This window comes from Dissoconium aciculare (assembly GCF_010015565.1).
Source record: "Dissoconium aciculare CBS 342.82 unplaced genomic scaffold K489scaffold_12, whole genome shotgun sequence".
In the NCBI taxonomy this organism is placed as follows: domain Eukaryota; kingdom Fungi; phylum Ascomycota; class Dothideomycetes; order Mycosphaerellales; family Dissoconiaceae; genus Dissoconium; species Dissoconium aciculare.
In genome coordinates, this window is record NW_022984962.1 from 431,663 (window position 1) to 442,565 (window position 10,903).

Here is a 10,903-nt window from a genome sequence, read left to right on the forward strand (position 1 = left end):
ACCGATAGACAAACCTCGTCCTCGCGACGGTAGACAGACAGTATTCGCGCTTCAGAATGCCGTCATAAGAGCTTCCGGCACATCTGCGCAGTACCACATCGCTACTGGGTCAGATCGCAAAGTCAACACTGCAGCGAGTAGCCGCTCCTATGGAGTCAAAGCCTCGCTGCGAGCGATAAACCTGAAGCCACAAGAATCCTTTGGAAGTCTTAAATCCACAGCATGAACATCCGATGATCGGACCTGTATGTCGACTTGGGAGGTGGACCCCCAAGAATGGAAAAGCCGTGCATTGCAGCTCGCCACTTGTGTCTCTTTTGCAAGAACTGCACCGTTGAATCATCCGCATAGCATTTCTACAGGAGTTGGGTACAAGCACGGACGGAGGACATTTAATGACACGCATTGGAACGGGAACATGATGATCGAGAGCGTTTTCAGCGCGCTCAGACTTCGTTTGTAATGATGATTGTGGATATGATACACTACATTAATAAATAATGAACCTCTAGTATTATTACGCGAGCGCCTCGGTTCAAAGAAGTCTTCACTTCGTGTGTGTCTACTTGCTTACTGCGCACGACTTGGTCATCTGCCAAGTCGCTCCTTATACGTATGTTTAAGTCGGTAGGCAAGCCACTCCATGTTGCTTCCAACTCCCGGCTTTCACGATACACGTTCATCTTGCTCTGTACTACTCGCGTAGTCTCCCTCGAAAATTCAATTTCTCAGACACGAATGCTACCTCAGCTCGACAAGAAAACTTACTTGCTGGGGACGAGACACGGCGTTTAAGGAGTGATCGACTTGGATGTATTGGATCTCAAGATTGACGAATGCCAGATCGCGTGCGTTGATTAAAACGAGTTCAGCTTAATACGGGAAGAATGCGGCATAAAAGTATCAAGCCTGGTCGCCCTCATTTCGCCAATGGTCGATCGTCTGCTGGAGACGATCCAACATGGCATCCTTGCGAGAATCGCTGCACCAACTACCACGGATGCCGTTCTCACAAACAAGCGCCCACTCATCCACAGATAGCGCAAATGCCTCGTGAACGGCCATGTAGTTGTCTAGAATATAGTGATTGCCGAAATAAGCGGGATCGTCGCTGTTGAGAGAGAACTTCACGCCAGCGTCAAGAAATGTCCGGATCGGCAGATCCCCGATCGATGTGACGCATCGCAGGTAGAGATTACTGTAGGGACAGACAGTGAGCATGATGCCTCGTTCGGCGACCTTGGACATCAGAGCGGCATCTGTCGCAAGACGGATGCCGTGGTCGATCCGCTCGACCTCCAAGTGCTCCAGCGCATTGGCAATGTATTCCGCTGGACCTTCCTCGCCCGCGTGAGCGGTAAGTCTTAAAGATCTTGCTTTGGCATCGGCATACAGTGATTTGAACAACTCGGGTGGAAACGCCAGCTCGCTTGAGTCCAGGCCGATTCCGATGAAGTGGCCCTGGCCCAGACTAGCTTGAAGCTCCTCATGAGCAAACGTCGCCTCACAATGCGCAGCCGGAAGGTGGCGAAGGAAACAGCAGATCAATTCACTCGAGATTCCCAGCTCTGAGTTAGCGCGCCGCCGCGCGGCTTCAAAACCAGCCTGGATAGTCGCGAATGTCACGCCTCGCTCCAGGTGCGCCTGTGGATCGAAGAAGAGCTCGGCGTGCATGACCCCGTCCTGTCTGGCATGTTGGAAGTAGTCCCAGGCGAGAGCCTCGAAGTCTGAAGCGTCGATCAACACGCTCATGCCGATATAATAGTAGTGGAGGAAATCATCCAAGGATGAGAAGTCGTTGTAGCGCTTCGATAGAGCTTCCGTAGAGGCGAAAGCGGCGTCATCGGCAGGCAGGATAATGTTGTTCTTGGCGGCCAATTGGAACAGAATTGCAGGAGATAGAGCGCCCTCAAGATGCATGTGGTGTTCACATTTTGGCAGAGCTATGAGAAATGATCGAAAATCTGTGATGGCCATGGTTGCCGTGCCCAGAAATTATTTTGGAAAGCTTCTGTCGCAGCGCGATGCGTTACTTGATACTTTGTGTAAATCTGCAAGAACTCGAACAACCAATATGTGATACATTTCGAGAGTTCGTCGAAACGACCCTGGTATTGGAGGCTGCATTATGCAAGGCTCGCGGCTACCCGTGTTGATAAGCCCACAACACATCCTTAGCTTCCATGAAAAGATGAGCGCTGATAACTCGAGACGATAAGAAAGTCATTTCTACCCTTTTGGCATAGGTCTCGGAGACGTCGACGACGTGAATGCCAGCGATACCTGCGTCGAGCTGATTCAAATGCATCGTGGGCTTATTAGTGTTAGACACATACCATACCCAGCTACGATAATCCAATGAAAGCAGAAAAAAATCATCGAGATGACTAAACATCTCAGAAAGGCGGCTTCACGATCTGTCATGCCACTCCGAATACAGTGCAGGCATGGGATCAGTGCCGTTAGGAGGCTAGATCTGCTGTCGGCCATCGCACGATATTCGATACAGATCAACTACTTGTAGCAGTAACCGTATGCGGTTGCGGCGTGCCGCGTGCTCGGTGAGCGAGGTTTCGGAAAGCCGGCTGGCGACGACACGATGTAATTGTCAATTGATTCGCATCGCGCCATCATTTCTCATTCGGCTGGTCCAGCCAGAAGCGCATCATTGTTGTGATGACTATATCACCAAGTAAGCCCTTGAACGACATACGGCATCGTAGTGACAAGCACGACAAGGTTGCTCCTGATATCTGAAACGTCGTCTCATACGAGTATGTGAGTTTATCCTGGCAGCTGATCATTACTCCTCACGAAAGACAGGGCAAGGATGCCGACAGAAGAGGTTGACACCGTCCAGTAGAGCGCGCGCACTGGACAATTAATTTGGATATCGGCACTGTTGAAAGCCAAAGGCCGCCCACTTGACCCACTCAGCCCTCGTTTCCGAACAGAGCCGAGCCCTCACGCGGCCTGTGCCGCAGAAGAAGCTCATCTCGCGTCGTCATCATTTCGCTCCAAACGCCACGGCCGTGCTGACCTGGAGGGCAAGATCTCGGCGGCAATCTCGCCGCTGTCCGGTATGCCTGTGTTCGCGAATGCTGTCGAGCTCGAATCTGATCCAAAGAGTTTGACTGATTTGTCATAGACAAAGCCGCCGGCCCAATGGCCAAGAGAGGTGAAGGAATCGGCACGAAAGGGGCCCCCACATAGACTACTCAACAAAGGCGCTGTCCTCCGGATCGGAGACTTTTCCTCACCTTGGGCGAGTAGTGCTTTATGATCACGTCAAGCGGCAATTGGGCCGTTCCAAGGAGCCTCGGATGTCAGGGTTACCACACATGTGACAGGCTGACTGATCGTATCGAATGGATGCGTGCACTTTATACATAGCGCACCTCACGCTGCGCGGCCGCGAGGCCACGGTCGGCATGATATGCGAACAGCTAAGCCCAGTGGCAATCCACGACGTACGCGAGCTCGGATGTGCATTGCAGCCACGGCTCCCACAGCCGAATCATGACTCGGACCCGGGGGAGCTGCGATTCAAAAGGCACCTTCCCAATGGGGCATTACGCCACACGCAACAAATGGGACGGCGTTGACAGATCGGCAAGTGGCTGAAGCCCGTCCGGCAGGATTCGGAAATCAAATGGACAATCCAGTGATTTCGTCAGAGGCCCTGTTGTCAACATCATGATTTGGGTAGGCATCTGTCGTCACGTTCCACGACATGTATATAGCACGGAGATCTCATGTCCAGCTGAGCAGCTCAAGTCGCTAGTGGCGCAGCAGAGCACTGAACCAAGTCGCTCGCTTTCGTTGCCCAACGTCCGTAAGCGTCGGCGACGTCAACGGCGTAATTGGGGTCGTGATTTGCCCAAAGGGCTTACTTTCTGGCATCGCCAGCTCTGATGATCGTCTATGCACACAGTATGAGTCATGTTGCAGCCACCGACGTCGAAGGGATCGTCCCTGCTACTAATGATGAAAGCGGCGGCATTGATAGTGACGCCGAGGATGATGATAATAAAAATGATGACGATGCAAATGGACTGCAAGACGAGATTATGCTTCATCCGACGTCGATTTGGCATCCAAGCTTCGATGCTAAGTTGGAAGCGCTTGACAAAATGATCCCAGCGAGCGCCAGTGTCCCGTGACTGCGAACCTCCACGACACACATCTATGACATGTAGTGCCATCGTCGACTGTGACGGCCATCTGTACAAGGCTTCGGAGATGTGATGAGTCCCTGATGTACTCGACTTCGATGCGTTGGCCATCGAGATGGTGTTGCTGGAGTCTTGCGACCTCCGAAATTTCTGAGCTTGCGATAGCCACCACGGCCACGATCGTATAGAGTGTGTGGGAAACAAGGTCCAACTTTGAGGTTCGATCTCGCGCCCGAGCTGCACGTCGGGGGCTGACTGTCTTTCTCATCCACGGGCGGGCAAGCATGGTGGACGCCACGTCTACGTTTAGCTTGGCGACCGGCTCTGCTTGCCCCAACGCACTGACTCTCTCGCTAAACATTGTTTAAATGAGGGAGACATTGGGCGGATGAGAAGAAAATCACGGTTGACCGTGCTCCCCGTAGTCGGTGGCAGATGCCAGCTCTTGGTTATTGGCAAATCGGCTTGATTCCCCTTCGGAGACGACATCCGTCTGCACAGACAGTCCATATGAATCAGTTGAATGGATTTTCTCTCCAATAACGCCAAATTTACGGTGCACGCCGCGACGGCGATTTGCCTTCTTTACGCAGAATTGAAGTCTCGTGGACCGACCGGCTGCAGTGCTCGGATAGGCAAATTATGAGCATGAGATTCAACCTTGGGACGTTGTCGGATCGTGGTGAGCTGCCCGTTTCGAACGTGACGGGATCCGGACTACTGTCCAAATTTGCTGGACATCTTCTACCCCCGCTCCAATGCGCGTTTTGAGTTTACGCCAACTGGGCAGAAGGAATGTATTGACAGGAACAGTAGGCCTGATCTCCGCTCTCCGGACGAAATTCTTCCGGCATGCGGGCTTGCACATACTTTCCTAGGGTGGTAGTAGTACTGTACTCGAGAGCGCTGTTTCATTTTCCTCAACGTCGCGACAACCTGGTATGTCAGCTCACTATTATGGCGATAACTTGTCACCAACTCGCCAGGCGCAGGTAACCTCGGAGCATAGCATATCACATTGGTCCAATCCGGGGACTTGCGTGTTGCATGTGCAGCATGTATCACGCATGCATCGCGATCCTGATGCGTTCCATTGGAAGCCTTATCATGCCAAGGACTGTCAACTCGTAACGCGAACGAGCGAGCCTTCGCTTGAGATTATTCTGGAAGAAATTGACCTCGTGGCTCCCGTTGACGCACCTTTCGCGTGGAGGGCTAGATCGAGACGCTTTTGCGTTTCGCTAGCCCACCCATGCACAACCCGGCCGCTTTGCCCTTGTCTTGTCTCACGGCAAATTCCGACCCCATGCCCGCCGTCTTTTAACCCACGTCCCTGATCATCTCGTCTTACCGCACCAGAGCTGTCTGTGAAATTGCAGGATCACGCCCGGATGTATATGTGGTGTCTCCGGAAAATATGGCACTGTGCGCACAGAGTGGATGCATCATCTTCTCGTTGCATGATCGATGTCCTGAAAGATAACAGCTCTTGATACGTGTGATGAATCGCCTGGTCGGTACGGCTGCTTGCTGCTTCAGCTGCTGCTGGAACGAGTCGCAGGCGGTCCATTTCCCGCCGGATCCGGCTGGCAGCCCGCCTACAGCTACAGCCCGTCGTGCCCGTCCACAACCTCCAGCTACTGTATGTGCAAGCAGCCACTAAACAAAGACTTGAAGCACACTTGCTAGACAGGACGCCACCAGGTTTGGCGCTGATGTTGTCATGTAATCTCGCTGAGCGCTACACACATGCCATGCATGTGCCTCATCTCGAGTCTGCATGCATCGGCTTGCTGTCGCTGGCACTGCGGGCGCGAGGATAAATCTACGCCTCGGTTCGGTGGCGTCGCTTGAGACGATAGTGTCTGATCAACCAGAAGTGGACGCCCGAGGATGAAAGAGTATCTGGATATGGCGCACGTTGTCGGCCCAGGTTTCTATAAGGCACAGAACATATGGCCTAGGCATGGGTGCAAACCGCGCCTTGATACCGCGACCATGTCATCAATGGCCATTACTATGACTTCCATTGGGAATCAGGGGTTGTTATGGTGCCGGCCGAATCCCTCGGTCGTCTTTCCTTGCATTCCATTCCTTCGAGCGCTTGACTAATGTACCTCGAACCATCGGTCTCAAGCCTCGGATCGCCGGTGCCGCACTGCGCATCGCCATGCTGTTGTGCGTGGGCGTATGATCGGCCTGCAAACCCAACTGCCGCACACCCATGTGCGAGTTCTTTGCATTGCACATACGTGCCGACTATTTTGTACATCATGTTGCAACCGACCCACCGTGGTCCACAATCCTGGTGCAACGCGGCCTACGCGCATATTCGGACGTCGTCCTGATACCTCCCGAGTGCGCTGGACTTTCCTTGTTTTGGACAGACCCCAATTGTGCATTGCAGATGTCACTTGCTTCCAAAAGCTTCGCGCCCGCCTTCTGAATGTCGGAGGGGTTGGAGGATAGACGACACCATACAGGAGGTGCGCCGTGTACTTCATCTATCATGTCTTACTCACACTACGGGCCCTGTACATACCTGTGATGCACCCCCACCACACCGGATCAATGCCTCGTCTCGGATTGTCTCAAAACGTCTAAACGCAGCTTCACAGGGAAAGTCCACGCTGAGCTATCCGAAGGTGGGCAGGGAATGTCACTACCGTCCCCGCGTCGAGGGCACATTCGTTGAGATGATATCGGACGACTTACAACGTAGCAACCACGACGTCTGCAGCCTTCCTTCACTTGCATCCTGAACCCGACTTTGATCGACGTCGACCAGTCTGGAAGGGCTGGCGCACAAGCGGATGGATATGTCCGCTCTTGTTCCGGGAGCGTGTGGACGTGCTTATGATCACTAACGCGGCGCACGCTATGGCCATGAACTTTTAATCAGCGCCCACGCACGATCCTCGTCGAGATACATGGACGCATCTCGCACGGTTGTCTGATGAGTCGAACTGGACGTGAGGAATTCCTCGAATGGACTATCGACCAGAACGTTAGTCTACCATGGCCTCGTTCGAGAACTAGTGCACTGTGCACAGCTAGTCGATGGTGACCAATGAAGTCTGCATCTATCTGCTCCACGCCAGTGTTTGAACGGAGTGAATGCGTGAATCGCGTGAATGCGACAAAATCCGCTCAGATGGGTGTGTCTCGTATGCTGTCGAAGGTATGTGCGGGATGAGGACGAGTCTAGAGAAGATTGTGAGAGGACAGGAAGGAGGACAGGTAAGAGGACGGGTGAGGGAAAGTAAGAAGGGCTCCCACCCAACTCGTCCACATCTCAATCCACTCGCGGGAGGGAGCCTTGGAAGCAGGGTTGATGACTTCCTCTTCATCACCTCATCTATTGTGTAGGACTGTACACAAGAATTTTACCAGTAAAATCCTGTCCACTCCCCGAAGCGCGTGGTTGCCACTTCCTTTTCCGAGCTGCGTCGCGCGCCGGGATCCAGCATTCCTTGTATAGTGGCATAGTGGTATAGTGCCAGGTAGGCAGTCAGCAGTACACTACATTGACAACCCTCCCGGGCTCGCATCCGACTGCAGCTTCGTCCAGCACTTTTAGGTAGGCGACTAGGGAATTGGCGCCATCTATTTCGTTACATTCCAAGGTTGGCAGCGCCGCCGCCGGCCGCCAAATTCGTTCCGGTCCCCTGCGACGACATCCCCTCTTTTTGCCCGCGCACCCTCCTCCTCCCAATCGGATCGTCTTGTGCGGCCGAACGTCCGTCTCTGACGAGCATTACGCCAATTGGACAGGGTCTGTTTTCCCGGGCAGTGTGAGAGATAGAAGAGCACGTTGCGGTTGTTTTGCTTTACCTGGTAGAGCCATGTCGATCTCTGCTTGTCGTTCTCGTTGTCTCAGATTGAACTAAAATATTCACCCGCCAACCGACAGTTCTCTCCGGCCCTGGGGTTGCTTCCTCGCATTATACGAAGCCATTTAGAGCGTCACTGGGTTTTCAAGACCGCAGACTCTCCTTCTTATCCTCCTTTGCCGCTCCGTTTGTGTGTCTGAACGGTGTTTTCGTCATTGTTGGATCGACATCGTTTGACTGACACCTCATTCTTCAACATTCAATTTGGCCGGTCTCGCCCCTTCGCTACCACTGCTGTTGTTGTTATTGTTGTTGCCGTTCCAACTGTTATAGGCACTTATCGTCCTCGCGGTAGCTGGGAACGCCACACGGCCATACTTGGATCGAGGGACATGTGCGCTTCATGCTGATGGGCATGCGGTTTAAGCCACTTCTCTTCAAGTCAGACCTTTGCTGGAGAAGTCGGCGCATATCATCATGAACCACCACAGGACTCTGAGCCTGCAATCTCAGACAGGCCACAATGCCATCGCCTACTCTTCGGCCAGTTCCGCATCAATGCAGCCTACAGGCCCATCATATGCATCCTCAGAACAGCACACTCCGAGCAACAGGACCGATTCGCCATCATCGATGCATAGCGGGCATCAGCCGAGCGGTCTCGGACCGGCATTTCAGTATGCGAACAATCACATGATGCCCACATCTGCTCCGAGTTCTGGAGTGCCCGACTACTATCCGGGACCTGAATCTGTTGCTTCAACGCCAGGCCGGTCGCCGACCCACACGTCCCTTAACATGCTGTCTGCGCAACAGAAGCGCGCGTATCGTCAGAGAAGGAAGGATCCCAGCTGTGACGCTTGTCGAGAGCGAAAGGTCAAGTGCGATGCGACTGATACTTCTAGCTGCTCGGAATGCTCAAGTCGTTCGGTGAAATGCCAATTCACGAAGGAGACGAATCGAAGGATGTCGTCCATAAAGCAAGTGCAAGACCTCGAAAAGCAACTTTCACAGGCTCGACAACACATTACGCAACTAAAGGATCGTTTGAAAGATGGCGGCGTTGCGCTGGCGGACGCAGATGTCAAATCAGCAATCATCGCGAACGCGCCGGTTTTGAACCTTCCCTCATCGACCCAAAAAGAACATCGTCCACCACTTCCAGCAATCGACGGTATGGACGAGGTAAGGAAGAACATTCGCAATTACAGTCGGGGGATCTTCAAGCCACCACCTCCTTACCGACAATTTGGGGCGCAAACGAGATTTCCACACCAGAACCATCCATTACCACCAAAACACATCGCGGATCGATGCTTAGCCAACTATCACGGGTCTGTGCATCTGAACTCACCGCTCTTGCACTGGCCTACATTCATGAAGGAGTACGAGGAAGTCTATCGCGTGGGCGGCTTCCAGGATTCTCGGCATATTTGGGTTGCTCTTTTCTACAGCGTCATGGCTTGCGGTATTGTGATGGACCCACGACCGTCAACAGCAAAGGACGAAGCAGACGGCGCACACTACATCGATTTGTGTCTCATGAACGTCAACACGTGGAGCGACGAGCTCACGCTGGACACAGTGCGTACAACGCTGATCATGTCCATATTTTTTGTTGAAAGCAATTTGCTCTCTCCAGCTTGGGTATGGATGGGCGCGGCGGTGCGCATCGCCCAAGACATTGGGTTGCATACGGACCGCAGGGCATACACTTCTCGAGAGGCAGAGAATTCGTTCGAGGCAGAGATGAGACGTCGCGTTTGGTGGTCGGTGTACAATTGGGACAGGTATGTACACAATCATCTACGCGGCTGGGCGAAGAACTTCAATGACTGACGAGTTTGCAGAATCATCTCCTTGGACACTGGACGACCACTGTTGATTAACGATGACGATTGTGAAATCAGTGAGCCAACGCCTGTTGACGAGGACGCAATCACACCGAACGGCATATTACAAAGCAAAACTCAAGCGGGCTGCACTTCTCTCGTCGCCATGATAACCGTGTCGCGGATCACGGCGCAAATCAAACGGAGCTTGAAGCTTCAGACAATTGCACCTTCGACACTGGCTACTTACGACGCGCACTTTCGGTCGGTCATGTCCACTTGGCCGGAGCCATATCCGATGCATTCGCAGGCACCGTTGGATCCGCGTTTGCTGCCGAGTGTTTGCTCGCTCCAAAACAGCATGTTCTTTCTCTATCGTCACAACTTGTCGCCCGCCTGTCGAAGCTGGAGCGACCGTCACGACGCCCTCCAACGCTGTGTCTCTGTCGCACAAAACATGGCGCATTATGTTGAACGCACCTTTCGCGATCCTTCTGTGGTCTCTCGGCAGGGTCATTTCTCTCCCGAGCATCTCTCTCAGTGGGCCGCACGAATGCGAAGTGTCGCACCTGCTTTCTTATGCACCTTGGTGTGGCGATGCCAACTAGTGCTTTGCCTCGTCGGCGATTTTGCCAGTGCACAAACACTGATGCATGTGTCCGTCGCCATCGCTGACTTGCGCAAGATCAACGTTGCCTGTGGCCGTTATTTGACTTTCTTCCTCGAACAGCTCGTAGGCCGACTACGCGCTGGAGCAAGTTTCCATGATCTCGCTCGCGATGAAGCCATGCTGGCATATGTCAGCGGGGATATGCAAGCGTGTATCGACGGCGCCTGGACGTGGACTGGAGGTGAGATGGGCGCCCCTTTCATGCCCCCTCAAGGCGGCCCACACTCTCCACCGCTGGTGCTCATACACCCAGGTGCAAGGCAGTCTGAGCAGGCTGAGCAGCAATCGACAAGCACATTGTCCGAGCGCGAGAAGAAGGAATGGGGAGGTTGGGATCATGTGCAAAGGATGATCCAGCAATTGGCGCACGACCGAGAACAGCAACAGCAACAG

The 10,903-nt window shown here is 53.3% G+C and overlaps 2 protein-coding genes across 2 annotated transcripts; one reads left to right on the top strand and one right to left on the bottom strand.

Moving 5' to 3' along the window:
• Nucleotides 1-543: 543 nt before the first annotated feature.
• K489DRAFT_60130 (adenine deaminase Dea2) lies at nt 544-2,060 on the bottom strand. Its single transcript, XM_033608751.1, has 2 exons — nt 769-2,060; nt 544-711 (listed from the first exon to the last, which is right to left on the bottom strand). Exon 1 carries the CDS (start codon nt 1,975-1,977, stop codon nt 904-906), a length of 1,074 nt encoding a protein of 357 aa, XP_033456885.1. The 5' UTR covers nt 1,978-2,060; the 3' UTR covers nt 544-711; nt 769-903.
• Nucleotides 2,061-8,818: 6,758 nt separating this feature from the next.
• Nucleotides 8,819-10,903, top strand: K489DRAFT_290177 (uncharacterized protein; the record flags this gene model as incomplete). Its single annotated transcript, XM_033600169.1, has 3 exons — nt 8,819-9,798; nt 9,859-10,773; nt 10,804-10,903. Coding segments are annotated over 3 exons (1,995 nt in total), but the record flags the coding sequence as incomplete, so codon positions are not given.

Bases quoted from the DNA above. Each gene is read 5' to 3' on its own strand.
- K489DRAFT_60130 (XM_033608751.1), bottom strand. From the start codon at position 1,977: ATGGCCATCACAGATTTTCGATCATTTCTCATAGCTCTGCCAAAATGT.